Source organism: Sardina pilchardus, chromosome 20 (assembly GCF_963854185.1).
Source record: "Sardina pilchardus chromosome 20, fSarPil1.1, whole genome shotgun sequence".
In the NCBI taxonomy this organism is placed as follows: domain Eukaryota; kingdom Metazoa; phylum Chordata; class Actinopteri; order Clupeiformes; family Clupeidae; genus Sardina; species Sardina pilchardus.
The window spans coordinates 19714250-19737045 of record NC_085013.1 but is presented as its reverse complement, the minus strand read 5'-3'; the positions used below and the strand labels follow the sequence as shown (position 1 = coordinate 19737045).

Genomic DNA, 22796 nt, shown 5'->3' with positions numbered 1-22796 from the left:
GTGGTTCAGCCCATTACCCGCGGGTCGGGCGGATTTGGGTAGGCCTAGTAGTTTTTTCTAAATATTGCGGGTGGGTCGGGTCAAAAAAGTAAAAATGCACATTTCTCACTTGTTAACTTCCGACATATTAGGTGGCGATGCACCTGCAATACACAGGAGGTGTGGTCGAGCGCAAAATAATTAATAATAATTTCTCCTAAATTCAGCACCCAATTGCGCCATGCGTGACTGACTGAAAAAAGTCAATCGCGCATTCGCTACTTTATGGACATGGAGCCTAATGATCTGGGATATCGAATTTTGTGAATACCTTGCTTCTGTCATATACACGAATAAACAGCTGTGCTTGTTAAATGCTTGGCAGTGTTTCACGCAAAAGTAGGCTAGCCTATGAAGTTGCAAGAGGAAATATGAATAGAAACTTGTTATGATGAAGATGAGATTTAACACTGGCTATGTCTAGGCTGCAGATTATGAATGGTGTGGAAGAGCGCAGATTGTCAAAATGACAGATCATTGTAACCCGCTGTTGTCCTCATGTGGGAGAATTAGGCTACGAAAGACGTTGGGTGCGTTTTTTTCCTTTCCGTGGGTCGGGTCGGATTTGGGTCACAATTCGAACATATTTTTGCGGATTGGGCGGGGTGGTTTGGATCTCCTGAAGAGTCGGGTTGGGGTGGGTTTTAAAAAAAGCCCACCCGCGCATCACTAGCCCACACACTAGCGCTTCACCCACCCATCCCAGGGTACCCCCCCACACTAGCGCTACTCCCATCCATCCCAGAATGCCCCCACACATTAGCGCTTCACCCATCCCAGGGGTCCCTCAAACGGATCACACACGCCTCCGATGGCCTCAGCAAGAGCATCCCACCTCTGACACTATGGGCTGGAGTTTGTCGGCGATATAGGCAGCAGGAGCTATGTCAAGCAGAGCCTCTGGTTTATGCAATTTCACTTCATCTTAGAGGTCTCGCCAAATTCAATCACATGCAACCAGTGTTAAATTCTGATCTATTTATCGTTTATTAGTTTACTTTGGTCTGGCCACAGAGTGCATGCACCGTCGGCAAAATGTGCTGTCAAACTGGCGCCCCATATGTAGCAAAGGGCGAGAGCAGTCACCCCACCCGGCCTCCTGGGTACCAAGCCTCCAGTCACCCCGGCCTCCTGGGTACCAAGCCTCCAGTCACCCCGGCCTCCTGGGTACAAAGCCTGCAGCTTGACTGCATCGCTAAAGATTCAGGCATACGTAACCTAAGTGATGCCACTCCGTCACAGTAGCAAAACATATGGGGATACTTCAGTGCGATCTTAAGCAGGTATCGGACAGGGGTTGTATCTGCTATCTGCATACCAGATCTGGAACAAATCCATTTTCTAAATCCTAAACCTTATCAGGTCTCTGAAACAGAGGTTCTCAACATGCATGTGGCTAAGGCACCCCTAAGGTTGAACCAAAATGCCAAGGCACACTGACTTATGTTTACTGATGAATGTCTCACACATTGTTATAGGCTATAACAGCTGGGTGCTCGTTCGTATATGCCCATATTTTCTCCATACTTACGACTGTCCATGAGCTGAGCACAAAAAGGGCAAGTTAGGACATCATTCACACTCTGGGAAAGGTGGTTTTACTCAGTTGCGCAACATGGGAAAAATTATGAAACTGAAGTTTTGAGTCCTCTGCTTAGATTGGTTGCTAGATGTGTGCTAGATTTTAGTGCTGGAGCAGGCAGGGGATAAAGTTGCAAAATGTAGCAATTGCAAATAGCCACGACTCTAAACACCACTTGACCTTTCTCATTGGATGTAGCCAGAGAGGGTTAAAGCGGAGTGAGAGGCGCAAACGTTCGATCATTTCCGCGTTCTGTCTTCGCAAAGGGGAGGGGGGCTAAATCCCCCTTTAAGCAGACCTGTTAACATTCGAACTGAACTGCTTGCTAATCTGCCAGAGATCGATATCCCACTATGACATCTTTGCGACACGCCTCTTTAAGCAGAAAGGAACTGTTCGAATTTTTCTTCCATAGAGATGCATTATGTTGCTCTATCTTGTCAGTAATGAAGGATCTTTGATGTAGCCCTATGCTCATACGTTCACACTAAGGTTGCAGGAGGGACTTCTGGAGAGAAGGAACAGCCAAATGCCAACTCGTTGCAAAATCGAAACCAATTCATCGATTTTGTCTGGCAGCACAAGTCGCAAAGACCATATGTTTAGTTTTACTTGTTTCACATTTTTTATATGTTGTCCACTGATAATTCACTGGGTTGTTTTGAAGGTGGCATGTCGCGGTCGGGGGAAAGATGGTTTTGTAGCGTGTCCATTGGTCTGTTTGTTTGTTTGTTTGTTTGTTTGTCTGGCTGGCTGTCTGTCTGTCTGTCTGTGTGTGTCCATCTGTCTGTCTGCTCCCATAACTTAAGTTAATTTACTGGGTTGAGGACGAGGTCCTGCAGTCAACTGACAGCTCCTGTGTTTGTTGCTGTTGTTGTTTTTGTTGTTGTTGTTTGTTGTGTGTGTGTTCTTGGATGGAAAAAAATCAATAAGCAAGAGGAAACCAGAGGTCCATCAGAGGAAGCATCTAACCCTATGGGTGACCACTTTAGATCCCCCCGTAAGGCCCAGTAACGGTTTTAGTGTATGCCTTACGTCAATGTAAACAAATAGAATGTTGGACGACGGAATGACTAGTAGCTCTGTGCATATGATGTACATCCAGGAATATGTTTGGTGCTCTTGGACAGGGGGGAAAAATAAGAATCATTCCAAGAAAGAGGGCGATTCAGAAAGTCGGCCGTCAGTATGACTCCTAGTATATGTAAATATCAGCTTGTGTGCAGTCCTATTTTACTGTAGGAATGATGTATGCTACCACTGCGATGCTACATGTTCCCACTCACGGCTGCCCCACTCAGCCGTGGGGCAGCCGTGGCCTACTGGTTATGGCTTCGGGCTTGTAACCTGAGGGTAGCCGGTTCGATCCCCGACCAGTCCACGGCTGAAGTGCCCTTGAGCAAGGCACCTAACCCCTCACTGCTCCCCGAGCGCCGCTGGTTGGGCAGGCAGCTCACTGCTCTGGGTTGTGTGATTCACCTCACTGTGTGTCCACTGTGTGTTCACTGTGTGGTGTGTGTTCACTGATTCGGTTAAATTGGGTTAAATGCAGAGAACTGAATTTCCTCACGGGATCAAAAAAGTATATATTCTATTCTATTCTATTCTATTTAGTGCATTTTGGAGGAGTAGAAGATCAGATGAAGCCCCAGTGTTGAGGCAAAAGAAAAGTAATTATGTAGTAGTCAGCTTTTTGTTGTCAAAGACTGAAATCCTTCCTTGCCTTAGAAACAGTTAAAGTCTGAGCAGCATGCAAAATTCATGGGAGTCTGTATTGACATACTGTTTTCTTCCGTGATGTGTAAGGTAAAAATATTTTGTTGTTGTTTTTAAATCTCCGGTAGAGAGAGATGAAGAAACATTTTTATCTTAAGAACAGGAAGACATTCTCCTCCATCCGTTCCATCCAGCTTGGGGAAACCGGAGCGTCTCGGGGTGTCTTGTCTGACGTCGTTGGTGTCAGTCAGCCAGCCTACACTCCTGGAGAGCATCATTCGGCATTTTGCTGCATTTAATGCTGCTGAGGGTAGTGTGTCTCACTGTAATTAACAGATTAACAGCTCAGACATGCATTTTTCATCCATGGATTATGAGCATTTGAAAGTAACATTTATATTTGACTGGCAGAGCCCTGGACTTAAGCACTGATGCATGCAAGCAAGTCCAATGCACTCTCATGAGAAATCTTGCCAAACAGAATACCATCTTGGATTCTAAGCATTGGCATTTGGCGAATGTGTACGCATACGTTAGGATATTTTTGTTTAACCTTGTGTAAGGACTGCACACAGTAACGTCATTTCCCGACTATTATCCGCGACCTATACACTGATTTTGCAAAATTTCTTCAGCTATGAGGTTAATACATGGGGGCAGTTAATATGGTTTTATTTGTTTTAACATGCATAAAACACTGTCCTGTGGCTTATACACAATGCGGCTCGTATGCAGGAAGTTACTGTATAGGCTTGTTAGTCACAATTCAGTTTGTTGTCTTGGATCTAAAGAATTTATTCTGTCTAGGACACAGCAGGATGACGGGCTATTCTCAAAATCCTGACCAATCCTTATCACCATCTTGGGTGTGTTGTCCTGTATTATCCTGCATCCATCTCTGACCTTGGTTGTAGCTTCATCACATATTCAGGATCTCCCCTTAGCGGCACCCATTATTTATACATATCGGATGTTAAGCTTTTGAGACAGGATTGTGCACATTGTAGAGAAGTGATAGAAAAAGCTTTTCATAAAGCTACAGTATACAGTATTTCTAGAATTTTTTTTTTGAGATTTAAAAACTAGATATCTCTCAGAATCAAGTTAAAGGAGAAATCCGGAGATTTTCACATAGAGCTATCGAGGTCACTGAGTACTGTTGGTATGAGAAAAGCGAAAACAATCGTATTTACATACAGTACATAGCTCAATCAGATAAAGCATCTATCCTTATAGAGATCTATGTGAAAGGCATCTCAAAAATGGACTACCGGTATATGTAAAGTTTCTTTCACACCTGGTACAGTTTCAAGAGAATTTCTAGGTGTTGATGCCTGTGAACAGTTTTGTACTGCAGCTTTTTCTGTGGTCCCTGTCTGCATTGCAAACATGTCAGAGTATGACAAGCAACCTACTGATATATACTGTGCACTGGAAAACAAAGCCTCAGATCACCCTTGAATAGTTACACTCTGCTGCCTCTTATGGAGATCTCCTTGATATTTTTCTTTTAATCTGTGTTGCTTACAGTGCTAACATGGAGCCTTGGCATCATATTTAAGCCTTGCAAAATGATGCATAAAGTGTAGAAGGAATCACCCCTATGTAGTGGACTAGTGACCGTTCAGCAGAGGCTTCAAAGCTTTTGGCTTGCAGTAGTTTTGAATGATCATGTAGTTTTGCCTTGTAATTAGATTGGCCAGTGAAATAACTAAGATGTGTAGAATTAGCAGCCTTCACCCAACGTAGCCTGCACTGTATTACCATCTGATAATTTTTCGCATGGCACAGCTTGAAGTTAACGGCCGATTGATCTTGTTTGAGACTCTTTTACCATCTTGCTCAAACATGTCAACTTTTAGATGAGACTCGTCTTCCTGATATCAAAACAGCCATGATAATGACACCTGACCCAGCTCTGCCTCTGATAGGGTCCGACACTGATACTGACATTCTAAGACTAATCCTCACTCCTGTAGACCAATCAAAACCAGCAAAGGCAACAACTACTGACCAATCAGATGTAGTGTAGAATAACTGCGCACTCATTCTGAGGAAATGGGCATCTGGAGATGGGCATCTGGAGAGAACATGTTTCAAAATGTTCTCCCTGTAGAGTAAGACTATCTATTCTAGAGCAAAATATCTACATAAACCACATTTTAGAATTTAACACAACAGAATTTGTATTGTACTCTCACAGAAAGAGCCTCTAATGCAAATCGTCGCATCTTACAGACAAGTCAGTAGATCTGTGTAGAAACCTTAGAGAGTTCTAAAAGACGCCCAGCTTGTCTGTTAAGCCCAGGACTGAACGCCATGCTCTAAAATGGGCTGTCTATCAACTTCTCTCCCCATTCTGCACAGTGTCAAGACCTCCAACACAGAGAGCCGGTCCCCCCCCCCCCCCCCCCCACACACACACACTCCCTCTCTCTCTTCTCCCTCTGTGGTCTGTTGTAACCCTGTTATCCACGTGTGTATTGCTGCCTCTTCTGCCTCAGTATATTCTAACTGACTTTCTTTCCTTGTCTTCACGTCTAAAGACAGCGTGACACCTGAAGGATTAGTGTACAGACTAGAAGAGACAGTTTGACAAGTTAGTCAGACCTGACATTTTCCCCTTGCATTTTTTGTCTGGACCTCTTACTCTGGCTGTTGGTTAGTGTGTTACAATTTGATATGGCAAATAGCACCCAAGATTAGGCTGGGTGAACGAACCCTGTCTGACCTGCTGGCTAATTTGGATTTCGTGTGGCAGCTCAGGCTGGAAACCTGCACATCTATCTCCCCTGCTTCCTGTCCACAACCTTTGGGTCCAATTACAAACTAGCTTATCCAAAAGACGCACTGGATCGTTGGTCTGATTGGTTGAAGGACTATCCAAGCGTACAGGGTCATTTGAACAATGCCAATTGATCACACCTCTTGTGCAGTAGAAATAAAGTGCAGACTCGCCATACTAATGTTTAATCTTAAAAGATTGAGCTTGGTATGGTGATAGCCAGACACTTTTGTGTCTTCGGTCTTTTTTTTTTTTATTATTATTTTTCTCGTAGCGACCTTTTCCAGATTTGTCTGGTGTGGATGTTGCCAAAGCCCTATTCTCTGGTAATTTCCTTGTCAGGGTGTTGTTTGTGAGCCAACTAGTTGCGAAGGCAGGTCGATCTGTGTCGGTCACACTGAACCACAAATTAATGATAGATGACAAGGGAATTTTAAGTGAAAGGTTTGTTGGGCTAATGGTGTTTTAATTGTCCTCCTCAGTGAAATTGCATGTAACTTAAAATCCATCAAATATGCCATTCATGAGGACTGTAATTTAACTATTATGTGGTCAGGATTTTCAGTTGCATTTTAATCGAGTGCCTATGACGTGACTGAAACCATGCACATTGTTCTTGATTTTCTCATTCTCATTCTTGATATTCCCATTCTCTTGACCGATGCCTCACTTTTGTGCTGTTAGCCTAATTTCCCGACTATTAGCTGCGGCTTATACATTGATTTTGCTAAATGTCTTCAATTATGAGGTTAATACTGGGGCGCAGTTAATATGATGTGAATATGATTTTGTCTCTTTTAGCTTGCATAAAACACTGTCCTGCGGCTTATACACAATGCGGCTTATATGCAGAAAATTACTGTACTGTCCCTTATTGGATGGAAATATATCCATAGTTTGCAAACTACGGGCTGCTGTGTAAATGCTGTACATGAATGAGAGGAATAGTAAGCTATTCTGACATTAACCGAAATAGTAGAACAGAAAGCACTGATGTAGCTTTTAATCAGCGGAATACAGGATAGCTGAACAAAAGTAGAATTATGAATTCCTCAATAGTAGAAAGTGTTGAGCAGTTTGTGATGCAATTTGTATAGTTTTCCTACTCATATCGCATCACATCTTGAACACAGACCTAACATTTGATGATTTTTCCCAAAATGCAAACAATCGAAAAATATAAGTATTTTATAAATATAACATAGATCTATGTTATAGGATCTGGGAAAAATACATCACACGGTGAAATAAAAACAAATCCTTGGTTACTGCTTTGTTTCAACCCTCTCTTGCGAAATGTCACCAACTTAAGATTCTGACACCATCCTTGCAACATCAATCCCTAGCAACGTCCTAGACACCATCCAGGATGGTATCAGAATCTTAAATTGGTGAAATTTCACCATGTGATGGGATTTCCCAGATCTCATCACATCACATACACTACTCACAAAAAGTCAGGGATTACTCTGCTTTCGGGTGAAATGTGTCGGCCTTTGTTTCAATGAATTGTTTGAAATGAGGGAATCACCAATGCATGATTCTACTTAAATGTGCCCCACTTTCACGTTCACTGTAGCTTGAACTTTTTACATTTTCTATACATTTTACCCAAAAGCCAGATATCCCTCATTTTTTGTGAGTTGAGTATGAGTAAAAGTCCTTTTGTCCTCCTTTTTGTCCTCTACCTACTTTGACTCCTTGAATTATATAGTTTTACACAGCATGGTGAGCCTTACTGTAAAACTCTGTATGGTAGGCTACTTACATAATTATCATTCAATCAAGTACCGTTCAGATTATCCCATTTATTTAATTTCACAATCTAGATGTGATTGGGCTTTAGCCTCATCTGCTCTGCCACATTAGTAAACAATAACACTAAAGAGTATTTGTACTTTTGAATAATTTTAACATTTTGCTCAGGTTTTAGTGGTCAAGCTGACTAATTTGATCTGGACATCTTTGTGACTGCAATTGATGATGACTATGGCATTGTCAAATAATGTTAAATAATATGTTGTATTTCTAGTCATTCAATTGCAATTTCCTTGATCATTCGTTATGTGTTGTAGGGACCTCTTCCATCATTCGGTGTAGTTAAGTGGACTGTAAGTGTGGGTTTGGCTGTCAAGGCCTGTGCTTTGAAGGTTAAGATGGTATCAGAATCTTAAGTTGGTGAAATGTCGAGGCCTGTGCTTTGAAGGTTCTTGTACACAGAGGGGACAGGAGTTTCTAATCGTTACTTTTGTAAGAGCATCAACTCAGATCTTTGTGGACTGTGGCGTTATGGTAGAATCAGGGCTGGCACTAGGTACTTTCTGTGAGGTATTTGTGGTGTCTTTCTACCATTCCTTTCCGCCCCCACGCACATTGTTGCAGGTACTTGTATCAAAGTCCTTATAGGCAAGTCCCGTCCCCCACCCCCCCAATCAGCAGCTATCTTAGTAATGCACATAGGCAGTTATGAGGCAGTTATTTTCCTATTTAAATGAATGGGGAACCATACGTAAGGATGTGGCTAGGATGGTAACAGAATCTTAAGTTGGGGAAAATTCACCATGTGATGGGTTTTCCCAGATGCCATCACATTTTGGCATAAAGGGCACATCAGGCGAATCTGTGTTTAAGTGTGAATTGAACGATATAAATATGGACCCCCCCCCCAGATTGCTAGAAACAGGCTAAAAATTATAGATAAAAAAAAATGTGGTTAGTTACTTACATTACAGGAAGGTGCAGGATACGTAGACAACTAACTACCCCATACAGTACATTTCTATGGAGGATTCTTTGAGTCTCTGTCTACTCATTAGAACGTCTCTGCTTGTATGCGGTTAGGATACTTCAGATACTGTTTGGGAAGAGAGGGATTTTACTGAAGACTGTGAATGCTTGGATTGGCTACAAGTTTTGGGTGGCATCTGCTTTGGTACTTTGAATTGGCATATCACTGTCTGCAGTGAAATGTTAGGATGGAGGATGATTGACCAGTTCATTAATTTAAATTAACAAATTTATTTCTTCATTTTATTTTAGTATTTTTTTTTTCTCCCCGTATTGTTTGTTTTAAATATTTGAGCCCATTCACATCCCACCTTCACAGACCCGCTTGCTCTTTCATCAGTGTTCCTTCCACTAGTAGTCCATGCTTAATCCACCACATCAAAATACATATTTAGCACTTGCACACCTCAACTTCATTCCTGGAGAGGTCCCTGCAAATAAGTAATTGATTAGTAATGAATGTGTGTTTCTGCATTACAGCAGACACAGTAAGATTATAGTATGTGTGTGTTCTTGTGTAGCATACACACCACTGTGGGTGAGAATTGGGAGCTCAACCATTGGCTATAGGTCTATGTCTACCTGCTGTTACCTGAGTGGCAGGGATCCTAACCTCTTATTTGTAGGAAAACCAACGCACACCTGTGTTTTTTGCGAAGTGCTGGTTACAGGATGCATAAACGTAGGTAAAGTGGAGGAGACCGCACACTCTTTTCCTGATGCCAGTTTTATTGAAACTGGTTTCAATAAAACTGGCATCGGGAAAAGAGTTCCCTCCACTTTACCTAAGGATCCTAACCTACCATTTAATACAGAGGACTTGCTTGAGATGGATCGTTGAAGTGACAGCATTTCTAGATGCGTGGCCGTTATGTGGTGTTCTGGAGGGCAAGGCAGTGCTGATGGGGTTGTAGCTCAGTTAACCTTTAGTTTTGTGAGCAGGCAGGTGTCCTCCCTTTTCCTAGCGTAATCTCCTCTGTGGTGAAAGGTGGAACTGGCGTTTTTATCTCTAGGCGAGAGCAAAAATATTTCATTTTATCAATGATGTGCTTTTTTATCATTTTTCCAACGTGATCTTAATCTGTTAAATCTCGATCAAATTTAGGTGTTTTCCAGGACGCGGTCGCTTTTATAGAAAGCTGTTGATATCTCAACAGATTGAATCCCTAGCTTGTGAATCGAAATAAACAAATTGTGGCATCTGTGGAAATACCCAGCTCTAGCTATCAGGTTGTGATTCATCTCTGTGCCTGCCATTAATGCTTGTCTGATTGTCTGAAGTCAAAATATAGGACATGGACCATAATGGGTAATGCGCTTAAAATTCCATCCCAAAGCCCAAGTCATAGTGAGTTCACCCTGAAATGTGATTGGAACCTAGGTTATGCTGCCTTTTTTTTTCTTTTTTTTTGCAGCTGAGAGCTGAACAAACATCAATAGTTGAACAGTTGAGAGTACCGGTAATAACATTAACCAGACTTCTTTGTCTTGTCTGTGTTCATTTACTGTGGTTAGCTTTTTGCGCCAAGTGCCAAACTAGCAGAATTTCTCAATGATTTCAAGAGTTCATAAACAACTTTTTAAAGAGTTACATTGATACTCTACAGCTGCAACCATGGCCATTAGCCAAGATGGTAATAGCATTTCATTGTGCTTCCTTGTTTATATTATTAGATGCTATTTATAATAGCTGTTTGGCTCGTTGGACAAAGTAGGAACCTGTCCCACTTGGCAAAAGGACAAGCGTGTGTTGAAGTTAATCGTCAAAAATGCATCTAGCGCAGTGGTGTGGCCTTGGGCCTCTCAGCTTCCCATCTGCATTAAGTTGTGACTCTGAATTTAAACCACAATGTAATCGTAATATGCACTCTGGGCATACTTCAATCTCTAAAGCACTTTATCCTAAATCTGACTACACTTGACTGTGACCGTGTAGTGTGAAATAGGTAATGTGATGTGTTTATGAAGAGAACTATTTGCTTCACCTTTGCCCAGCTTATTGATCTCCCTATCTTCAAGTTATGTTCAGCAATTCATCTTGTCATGTTATACATGTTAATTATGCACACATAATTACTACAAACAAAGCTGTGAAGCTCCTGTTTAACATGGGTAATATCAGTCACATTCTAACAGCAAATGGTTATAAAATATGTTGCAGCAATATATTTACTGTATAGACAGTTAGCTAAACATTTTACCAATCAACCCACAAATTGAGAGATGCTGATCTAACCGGAGTGATGACTAAAGTTCCCTTAAGTCCTCTGGCTCTGGCTTGCTTTGGATATTGGGTTCACTGTTTTTTCTTTAATACTTTCAATACACTCTTGTAAACTTCCCAGTATTGTGCTCTCATTTCATATAGCAGAGTCACAAGTTAAAATTCTAATTTTGGTGTCGGCATCATGTGGTTGTGTGAATCACAGATACACACTGCTGTATCTGCTAGCTATGCTGACTGCACTGTGTAGTTCATCCCATGGAAACATAAGCTTTCATGGTACAAAATGACCTGTTATATTGCTAAAGACACCAGTTAGCATGTGCCAACTGAGTTGTTGGTGGTGTTTGCAAGCTTTTTCATTGGCTTTTAGTTGGTGTTTGGTAGTGGACTTAGTTTTAGACTGCACTGAGGAAATTGTGGTTATTTTAATTATAAAGCATGTTGTAGGATATGACTGAGGAAGGATACCAGAGCAACACAGAAGTTTTTGAAACTTATTTTTTTTTAAATGAAACGTAACGGTGCACAGCAAAAAAGACTTAACGTTTCGATGTTGATTACATCTTCGTCAGAGTCTGCTGACAGTTATCGACTGTATCCTTCCTCAGTTTGATCGGTTTGTCCCCTCCCGTGGATGCACCAGCTGTGTGCAGAAGTGCATTAGGATCTACCCTTTCTTTGATGTTGTAGGATATATTTGGTGTAGTGGTGCAATTATCAAAATGGGTAAAACACCTTGACCTTACTGCAAGTGTATGTGAACTTGAAAGCAAGTGCGGATGTAATTTATTAGGTATAAGTCCAGGTATAACCCAATTACACCGTTTGAGGATGAGACAGAGATAAAGCACATCAGAAGAAGTCGATTTGGCACCTTCTAAACTAATCAATTGACTTGGAGAGGCTAAAGTCAATCTCCTCTCAGTACATGACTTCTAGGCTAATCAAGTGACCAGAAGGGGCTAAAGTCACTCTCCTCACAGTATATGACTGAGTGTGGAGGTCCAGTGAAATGCCCTCTGCAGTTTAATGTGTCTGGTGCTGCAGAAGATTCAGTGCAAGTGTATTTGTGTGCGGGCCTAAAGCTAGAATCTAGACATTAGAATCAACGCGCTGAATAGTTTTTAACCAAATTGTTTTGTTCACAACACACAACAAAACGTTGCTTGATAGCACTGAAAAGGCTGTGTGTATGCTTCTGAATTGGCTTGCAGCTTTTATTATCAGAACTGATGTCTACGGAGCGTTGATGCTCATCCTAACACTTGAGGAAAGTTACATTTATGTAACATAACATAATGTTAAAACAGTTCAATTGCACTGGCCATTTTAGATGAAGTATTGACTAAAATACTTTAATTACAAAGCAGATGTACTGTTTTTTTTATTATTATTATTTTTAATGATTACCCTATTGCATAAGATGATGAGAGTACTACAACTAGTTATGTCTGCTATTACATTCATATTTATTAATTTATCAGATGTTTTTTATGGATAAAGATGTAACATTCAATCCACAATGCAGAGGAGATCTTAGGTAGAAATCAGTTCTGCATCAATAAATACTGGTGCCTGAGGATGAGAGTGCAGAGGTTTTGAGTGAAAGTGCGTCCTGCTGATGTGTGTGAAATGGCTAACCTGACTTTCGCCAGATCCTGTAGTTCGCTGTCTGCTTCACACAAGGATCTGGGACTTCTCGATAGGAGATGTATTTCTGAAGGCGGGTCCTTGTAAAACATCCTCGCATGTGATTTGATAAGCCACTTGCCTGTTATCTTGAATGACGTGCTAGGCTTCCTCGCTGCGTGCCGCCATTGTTATTTGAATCAAACACTCGCTTCGGCGCTCCTGATTGGTTGCTCATTTTTTGATCACTGGCACAGGGGTTTGGATTGCCCTCGCGTCCAGACCCTTGTGTGGAGCTCAGCGAAACGCCTCTGGTGGAGCATGGCGGAACTACAAGGGTCTGGCGAGAGTCAGGCTATGAAATGGCACCAGCCACAGGTAGATCGTTTTCAGACATGTGACTGGATTTGTGTTTTACTCCTGAAACACTGACACATGTAACATCAGCAACCTAACTACCCCTGAGGTGTTTCATTGGTCAGGTTGGAGCAGTTGTCCGTCTAGTTTTGGCTACATGTCTCTAAGTATGATGCATCAAAACCAGAATCTCTGAATTGACATCTGGCCCACTATTTACTTGTGTGTCAAACATTCAGATTGGGAGCTCATGCCCATGTTTTTCCTCTAGCCAGAAGTCTTTTCATACTTTTAGGGCTGACCTTCAAAGTTCAGTCACAAGGCAGGAACCATAACCCAGGGCTTTGTCATTGAACATGACTGGTCTGCTTCTCTTTTCTGTGGCGTGATATTAAAGCTAAACTGTCTCTTCTGCTGTCGCTCAGCCAGAGATCTGATCTGAGTAATGTCCAAAAATATCTTAACAAGATTTCAGACCGTACATTTTATGATGATGAGACTGAATTGAATTAGCATTCTCTCTTCTGACAATGCTGTATTTTAGTAACCCTTTACTTCAGAGGTTTTCTACCAGTGATCTATGGCCCACTGGTAGCCTTTGAAGCCATTGTGGGAATCACTTTTTCTTTTATCAGTGATGGTCATCAGGTTGCTTACTTAGTCAGAATGGTGGTCCTGGGGTCACAATCAGTTGAAAACATATGCGTTTATTCATTTAGCAGTCAATTTTTCCAAAGCGATTTATGAAAAGCCCTGCTTTACTTGAAAACATGTTTCCAACATGATAAGACGGGTGATTGTTGCTGCTCCACTGTGAACACAGGCTATTTTTTCACAGCTTTTATTTTGATACCGATCTTTACACTGCTTACAGAGACTTGGCATTGTTTAAGTTTCAGTGGCTGATGTTCTGTGTTTGTTGTGTTTTCTCTCTGTTTCAGTTCTACAAGCACGTGGTCCAGAGCGTTGAGAAGTTCGTTCAGAAGGTGGGTTTTGTTCAGTAAAAGATTGCGGTATTCACCACATCTCTCCCCTCATTATTTTAATCAGAGGTCGTCGTCCTGGCTCTTGTAGATTTCTATTTTGGTGCGTGTGGTTGAATGCGCTGCTTTTGTTTTGTTGGCCACCTCACCTTTGACATGGTCTATCCTATCTATTCCAGTGTAAACCAGAATACAAGGTGCCAGGGTTGTACGTCATTGACTCAATTGTACGGCAGTCACGGCACCAGTTCGGTCAGGAAAAAGATGTGTTTGCGCCACGGTTCAGCAAAAACATCATCGGAACCTTCCAGAACCTCTACCGATGTCCATCTGATGACAAAGTGAGTTCTCCTCCTACCGTGATCCAAACGTGTATTTTAAAATCTGAAATTCCCGTGATCTGTTGAAAGGTCTAGATATTTGTCCAGTCACTGAAATAACAAAGTTAATGTTCAAATGATCTCGTTGTGCCGTATCTTTACTCAATGACAACTGTCAAAGTTGATTGTTTTTCCACCTAATTGAAGACATTCACTATATAGTGATCCTCTGATATATGTTAATAGTAGATGTAACTGGAACTACAAAACATAAAGCTATGAAAGAATTCCTGACTCTTCATCTTCACCTGTGTGTGTGTGTGTGTGTGTGTGTGTGTGTTTTTCCTGTGTCGTGCAGAGTAAGATCGTCAGGGTGCTTAACTTGTGGCAGAAGAACCAAGTGTTCAAAAGTGACATCATCCAGCCTCTGCTGGACATGGCGGCTGGTCTGCCACCCCCCAGCGTCACGCCCGTCACCTCCAGCTCTGCTGCGCCCGTCAACAGCACTACTCCTGGTAGGTACACACACACACACACACACACACACACACTCAACATGTAGTAAGTAGCCTGAAAACTTGTGGGTTCAATTCCCCCGTTGTGCCCTTGAGCAAGGCACTTAACCCAACGTTGCTCCAGGGTCAATGGCCCTTGTAATATCATTGACATGTGCTTGCTCAAGTCGCTTTGGATAGAAGCGCCTGCTAAAAAAAGAAAAGAATAAACTGGAAGCAACTTTTACGGGCTTCAACCCTGACAATGTCCTATCATGCCGGTAATAAACCCAACTCTGTGTCCCTGTATCCATCCTGTAGTGTTCACCTTTCCTTCCCTCATGTTGGTAGCAGTTAACAGGGTCTCATTGAAAGCTACAGCTTATAGTGGGGCTGACATGCGCATGATGTTGGTTTACAGTGCCACCTTGTGGTCAAATGGAAATGGGTCCTTACTGAGGTATCAGTGCGTTCTCATCTGTTTTCCTTTCCTCTAGGTACTCCTGCCACTCCAGCAACCCCTGCTAACATAGTGCAGAGTCTACCAGACTGGGCCGCACAGATCTCCAACACAGATACGGTGGCTGCAGTGGCTCAAATTCTACAGAGCCCTCAGGGCCAACAGGTGAGCCCACGAGCTGCGAGATTGCACAGATATGGCCATCTTTTAGTACAGTTTGTGCGACTGTTTTTTGAAAGTCAACAAATGGTGTTAATTCTCTCACAAAGAAACTGCTAATGTAAAGCGGATAGTAAAGGTAAAGGTGAAAATGTAAAGTTGCTTGTCCCCGCTTAACACCCTAATGAAACAAACAGAATGTCCCCACGCTTGCTCCCGTTTACAGGATGTCCGCACACTTGCTCCCGTTTGTATGTGTGTGTGTGTGTGTGTGCACCCACCGTGGTGATCATTAAAAAAACTAAACGGAAGCAAGTGTGCGGACATTCTGTTTGTTTCATTAAGTAGGGTTCAGACCAAAGATTCCCGACGAGACAAGATGAGCCGCAACGTTCTAAAACCTTGCGACTGCGACTCAACATGTTTAATGCTCTGCGACGGCTTGCGACGGCTTGCAACTACGTGCAACTTCTAATTCACACCGCTGCAACTCTGTCTCGTCGCGTCGGGAATCTTTGGTGTGAATTGGGCTTTAGTCTATGGGGGTATTCACACCTGCCTTGTTTAGTTCGATTAAAACGAACTCAAGTTCGTTTCTTGCTTGGTTCGGACCTTTTTGACTGGTGTGAATACAATCACTCGAACTCTAGTGCGGACCAAACAAGCGGACCGAGACCCAGCTGAGGAGGTGGTCTCGGAGCGGTTCCTATCGAACCCTGGTGCGGTTCGTTTATGGTGTGAAAGCAGACCGACCTCGATCCGACCCAGTTACAGAAATCTACCTTTTTTGGATTTGACGAGCTCCCGTAGTTTTTGCGCATTATGGGAAATGTAGGATAGCTCCGTGACGCACAACAGCTGTAAGCAGCAGTGGGCTAACGCTTTTTTGCCAACAATAATTTGATTTTGCATCTCCTACCCGTTCCGTCTTCCGTAGGCCTGCTGTTAGCATGTTGGACACACATGAGAGCTCTTCTCAGCTGTTTTGTTGCACGTCTTCGTCGTTGCAAAATTACGAGCATGATGTTGTTAAACTTGCATCAAACGGTCTTGACGCTCAAGCACTTCTGCAAAGCTGTAACTGTATAAACTATATTGCTAGGATAATAACGAGTACAGTACGCAAACATAGTATTTACGTGGGCCAACTTTGACTTTGGCTTCCTATTCTTCACCCCACCTACACGTTTACCAGCCAATGGTTGAACGACCTTAGTACATGTGCTTTTGTTTATAAATTCTGGTCCGGTTGCAATTAATCACGGTGTGAAAGCGAACCGCACTAAAATAGAAAAAAAGAAAAAAAAATTGGTCCGGACCAAATAAGTGAACTAACGGACCTTCCTGGTGTGAATACGCCCTATGTTTTTTTGTCCAGCACCTTTATTTTTTGGATGTGTGCATCGCTACCTTTTTGCCTGCTTAACACCCTGACTGTTTTGTTCCCTGTCTGGTGTAGCTCCAGCAGCTGGTGCAGAGTCTGCAGATGCAGCAGCAGAAGCCGCAGCCGTCTCTCCTGCAGGCGCTGGACGCGGGCCTTGTGGTGCAGCTGCAGGCCCTCACCGCCCAGCTCACGGCCGCCGCCGCCGCCAACACGCTCAACCCCCTGGAGCAGCGGGTCTCCTCCTTCAACAAGGTGAGGGGGTGGAGGGGAGTGGACAGAGACCTCAATGAAGCCACAACAGGAGGGGAGATGAGGCTTGCGCTGCGTTGTGTTGCATTGCGTAGCGTTGCGTTGTGTAGTGTATAAAAAAAAGTGTTTTTACTGAAATCAAAATGCAACACGAGCAGGTCAGTAGTCGGTGGAGGTAAACAAGAGGTAAACAAGAAGCAAGGATCAGGTCAAAGAGCAGGTCATCGCTTGAGGTACGAGTGTACAGGGAGTAAAGTTGTAGGTGGGGGAGAGAACAGTGTACAGTGAGTATGTGTGTGTCTGCATGTATATGTGTGTGTCTGGCAGGGAGAGAAGAGTGTACAGAGATGGAGAGTGTGTGTGTGTGACCGGGAGGAGAAGAATGTACAGTGAGTGTTTTTATGTATGTGTGTGTGTGTTTATGTGGGGTGGGGGGAGAAGAGTGGACAGAGAGTGAGGCGGAAGAGCGTAGATGAGCATGGTTGTCTGACCTGAGGCTGCGGAGATGGACAGAGGGAAGTGGCATGTGTTCACCACACAGTGCCTGGCTAAGGGGGCATGTTAATCATCAGAAATACATTTCCGTGTGCTGCATTATGGATGTGGCGCTTGGTATGACCCCGGGGCTTCGCTGTGTGATATCGTTAGCATACATATTTCAGACAGGACAGAGAGGAGGAATAATCTGCCCTCGTGTCCGCCCTCATGCATATATTCCGCTTTATCGGAGGTCAGACATCCTGAGGGCGCTTATAGTGTGTGTTTCAAATTCAGGGTCTTTGGGATGATTCTGCAGTTTTTGCCTATTAGCTCAGGATTTGGGATGTGTTGTAACTTTGTGGCTCCCTCTCTCTCTCCTCAGAAACTGTTGGGGCAGTTTGACTTTGGGAATGAAGCGGAGCGGCAAGAGGAGACCAAGAAGGAGACGGTGCAGCCTCAATTGTGAGTGCTCGTCTGGGTGAAAACGCTGCCTTGGCACTTTGTTGCCCTGTGCGCTGACATGCCTGTGCAGACCTGTGCGTTTGGTTGACGTTGAACCTACTGTAGCATACTGTGTTTTTTTCCTCTCTAACTCATCCTTCTCTCCATCCTTCCATTTCTCTCTCTCTCTTTCTCTCTCTTGCGCTCTCTTTCTCTTTTTTTCTCTTTCTCTCTTTTTCTTTCTTTCTCTTTCCTTTCTCTTTCTCTCTTTTTTTCTCTCTCTCTTTCCCCCTCCCTTCTCTCTCTCTCTCTTTCTCTCTCTTTTTTTCTCTCTCTCTCTCCCCCCCTCTCTCTCTCTCCCTCACTCCCTCCCTCCCTCTCTCTCTCTCTCTCCCCCTCTCTCTCTCTTTCCCTCCCTCCCTCCCTCCCTCTCTCTCCCTCTCTCTCTGCAGGCCCATGGTGTCTGAGTCCATCAACAGCTCCATCTTCCATCAGTTGGCTGAGCAGCTGCAGCAGCAGAATCTGGAGCAGTTCCAGAAGCAGCTGATGGAACACCAGCAGCACCAGCAGCAGCATCAGCAGAAGGTGCGCAGTAAAAACAATAAAAAACACATTTACCAAAACTGCTCTGTGCGTCTCAAAATGTCTGTTTGTTGCCTGGTGCGATAAGACATTTCTATTACTATATGAAAGGAAGAGGAATGCCGGTGCAACGCAGATGTCTTCTTTAGTATTTATTTAAAAGGTGCAAAGCATTGATGAAGACGTTTGTAACGTCGAAACGCTAGTCAGAGTCCATACCTTTCATACACTATCTTGGCCTGGTTGTCGCACAACTGCAGAAGCGCGGATAACTTTCCTTTGTTTACATTTATATTACTATCTGCGTACAGTCCTTTACCATTACATTCCCCTCTCTCCCTTTTGCACAGACGATGTCGATGGAGAGTCAAGAGTCCCTTTACGGCCCAGATAACAGCTCCACGCCCACACAGGGCAGCAGCCAACTCCAGCTAGCGGAGACGGACTCCAAGATGGATGACTCCATAGACAACCAGCAGCAGGCAAGTGCCCTCCTCTGCCCTTCCTCTTGACTCTAATTATGGAGGACTAACAGCTAGTGCTCCTGATGCCATGATGGAAGGTGCCAAGTGAAAGCGGGGGGGCAGTATGGTTGTTCATCAAAAAACTCTGAAAACCCAGCTCTTCAGAGAACATCTCCTTTCATAGCACAACTAGTCCTAGACTTTCTGCCTGACTATAACTGACGCTTGACTGTTTATAAACAGCACTCACTGATGCACTTAATCTTATTGCACTCCACCTTTTAAAAAAAAAAAAAAATGTAAACTGTAAAAATGTAATGTAATGTATTTGTGCCTGTAGGATATGGACATAGATGCTTAAACTGTAAAAATGTAATGTAATGTAATGTAATGTATCTGTGCCTGTAGGATATGGACATAGATGAGGGGCAGGACACTATGGACGAGGAGATGTTCGAGACCGATGAGAAGAAGACCAGTGGGACTCGCTCCAGGTCACGTTCCAGGTCTCGCTCCAGGTGAGACACTTGGGGATCAATTATTGTGACCACAATGGCTACTATGCTGACTTCTTCATGCTTCATGTTTCTCGTCTACTGTGATGAACAGCCTTTTTAATGTGCTGTGATGTCCCTGATTGCTTTGTTGTTATGGAACATTCATTCCGTTGGTTGCTTCTAGGGATGCACCGATTTATCGACCAATATCGGCCTTGTTCACTGTCTACTGTTACTATCGGCACATTTATATGCTATTTGCTCATGCCAGTGACGTTGATTTTTATCTGTTATTTTGCATAAATTCTGCAAAATGTCGTGCTATGACGTCCTGAAAGGTGTGTAAATGGTTCAGGTATTTTCTTCTATGAATATTTTGGTTTACACTAAAGGGTATAATTAACAACAAAAAAAGTTAAGAAAATGAATATTGGTATCAGTTAAAATATTCGGGCAAATTGTTATTTTATGGATATTGGCCCTAGAATTTCACAATCGGTGCATCCCTAGTTCCTTTTATTGCACACTTGTTCTGAAATGGCACCGCTGAGCTGTAATCTCTCCCCCAGATCTCCCCGCAAAAGACGGTCAAGATCGCGCTCCGGGTCTCGGAAGCGGAAACACCGCAAACGCTCCCGCTCCCGGTCACGAGACCGCAAGAGGAAGTCCTCGCGCTCCTACTCCAGCGAGCGGCGCGCTCGAGAGAGAGAAAAGGAACGACAGAAGAAGGGACTCCCTCCCATACGCTCCAAATTCCTCAGTGGTAGGCACACTTCAAATGTCACGTCTCCATTTTCATAATTCCTCATGGTAGGCACACTTCAAATGTTACATGTCTCACAAAAAGTTAGGGATATCATATCTGGCTTTGGGGTGAAATGTATGGAAAATGCATAAGTCAAGCTGCAGTGGTATTCTATCATGAAAGTAGGGCATTGAAGTAGGAGCATGCATTGGTGATCTCCTTATCTCAAACAGTTTATTGAAACATGATGACAAATTTCACCCGAAAGCCGAATATTCCTGACTTTTTGTGAATAGTGTGTATATATATGTTTGTGTGTGTGTGTCCATATATATGTATGTGTGTGTGTAAGTAAATCAGCAAAATTGATTTTGATATTGTAGATCAGTGATTCCCTGTGAGTCCCATACCCCTAGAATGATTGAGTTGGTGCTCGCAGCCCACCACCCGTCCCTTTGCCTGCATGCTCCCAGCACTTTTATCAGTCCCAATGATGGATTCCATTTCAGCTTCGCTGCTGTGCTTTTAGATTAGATTAGGATTGGAGTGATGACTTGGTACAATGTTACTTTTTTTAATGAGAAGCCTTCTCCATTTCTACTCTACCAGCTATCCATCACAGGTGTTTTCATATAACATTTGTCCCACATATTCGTAACAGCCATTCCTAACCATACACTACAGTGCACAGCTAATGTATGTGTATCTTGACCTAAAATTATTGGCACAAAGATTAAAGTCTACAATATTACTATTGCCAGTTTACTCATGCACAACTTAGGCCAGATTGCCAATGTACAGTATAGACTGGCTGGTATGCATGTGTGATAATGGAAATTGGAAACAAAATGGATGAAAAAAAATGGTTTCATGTAGAAATAGAATGCTATTTTTTCACGCAATCTGGCGACCCCCAAAAATTCTCACAACCCCCAGAAGAACCTCTGCTTCTGAGAAGTCCAACATGCATTTTCTCTTAGATCTTTGCCAGAGTCTCCGTGACCTTTTGGGTTTTCTAAACATGTCTGTTGATGTAAGCCACTGTGCTTCCTCTGACCACTTTCTCAACATGTCTTGCTGTGTTTATGTGCCTTTGCTCTTAATAATGCGCCTCTCTCTCTCTCTCTCTCCCCTCTCTCTCACTCTCTCTCTCTCCCCTCTCTCTCACTCTCTCTCTCTCTCTTTCTTTCTTTCTTTCTTTCTTTCTCTCTCTCTCTCTCTCTCTCTCTCTCTCTCTCTCTCTCTCTCTCTCTCTCTCTCTCTCTCTCTCTCTCTCTCTCTCCAGTGTGCAGCACTACTCTCTGGGTGGGCCAAGTGGACAAGAAGGCCACCCAGCAGGACCTCACCAACCTGTTTGAGGAGTTTGGCCAAATTGAATCCATCAATGTGAGTAGCTCTAAGTCTGTCCTGACCCCGTCTCCCTCTGTCCCTTTGGGTGTGAGTGTGTGAGGCTCCATCTATCTAACCCTGCACCCTGTGCTGCTCACTGCTCACCTCCCTCGGTCCTCACTGTCAGGCTGGAATAAATCACAATAGTCTTTTTTTTTTTCCCCTTTTCTGCCGCTGTTGTTTTATTTTCACATCTGATACCAATATCACACAGTCTGTCCAAACACGTCTTTTTTTTAGCCTCTTCTGGCACAAGGACGGCAGACCTCATAGTCTCGTTTCTTTGACTTTAACACACACACACACACACACACACACACACACACACACACACACACAGCGTTGTATCAGTTTTGACACATGTCGGCTCATTGTGCTGTCTGGGTGTCTCCACAGATGATTCCCCCTAGGGGCTGTGCCTACATCTGCATGGTGCACAGACAAGACGCCTACCGTGCTCGCCAGAAGCTCAGCACCGGCTCCTTCAAGATCGGCTCCAAGGTCATCAAGGTATGCGTGCATAACATAGAATGTCATTGTGTCAAGTGAACGTCACCGGAATCATGTTTGACATTTGAAGTGCTATCCCATACGTTCAGATGTTCTCAAGACATCCACATTCACAGTCCACAATTCAACGGTCCAGTCACCTGTCTGGCTATTTTGCTTGTGTCTCACTAATGCACTTTCTTGACTAATGGAACACATTGTCCATTCCTTTTCTATTTCCTGTCAGATTGCATGGGCACTCAATAAGGGTGTGAAGCAGGAGTATAAACAGTTCTGGGATGTGGACCTTGGCGTTACCTACATCCCTTGGGAAAAAGTCAAGCTCGATGACCTGGAAGGCTTTGCTGAAGGAGGAATGATTGATCAAGAAACCATTAATAGTGGTAAGCGCAAATGCTTGCTTCCTGCATGTTTTTTGTAGGTTTTGAGAACATCATCGTAAAGTGAACTTTGTAACACAGATACAGGCAAATAACCCAAGCACATTTCAGTCAGTGATGCCAGTCATTTCTGTCAG

General features: G+C 43.3%; 1 protein-coding gene across 1 annotated transcript in view; it reads left to right on the top strand.

The window, feature by feature from the left end:
* scaf8 (SR-related CTD-associated factor 8) overlaps positions 1-22796 on the top strand; it is a 36666-nt gene that overhangs the window by 8591 nt on the left and 5279 nt on the right. The window contains exons 3-15 of the mRNA XM_062523568.1: positions 14064-14108; positions 14285-14446; positions 14784-14940; positions 15417-15544; positions 16998-17174; positions 18034-18113; positions 18545-18677; positions 19025-19156; positions 19547-19656; positions 20205-20398; positions 21666-21766; positions 22166-22279; positions 22506-22662. Coding sequence (XP_062379552.1) covers positions 14064-14108; positions 14285-14446; positions 14784-14940; positions 15417-15544; positions 16998-17174; positions 18034-18113; positions 18545-18677; positions 19025-19156; positions 19547-19656; positions 20205-20398; positions 21666-21766; positions 22166-22279; positions 22506-22662 — 1690 coding nt within the window. The remainder of the gene's footprint in view (positions 1-14063; positions 14109-14284; positions 14447-14783; positions 14941-15416; positions 15545-16997; positions 17175-18033; positions 18114-18544; positions 18678-19024; positions 19157-19546; positions 19657-20204; positions 20399-21665; positions 21767-22165; positions 22280-22505; positions 22663-22796) is intronic.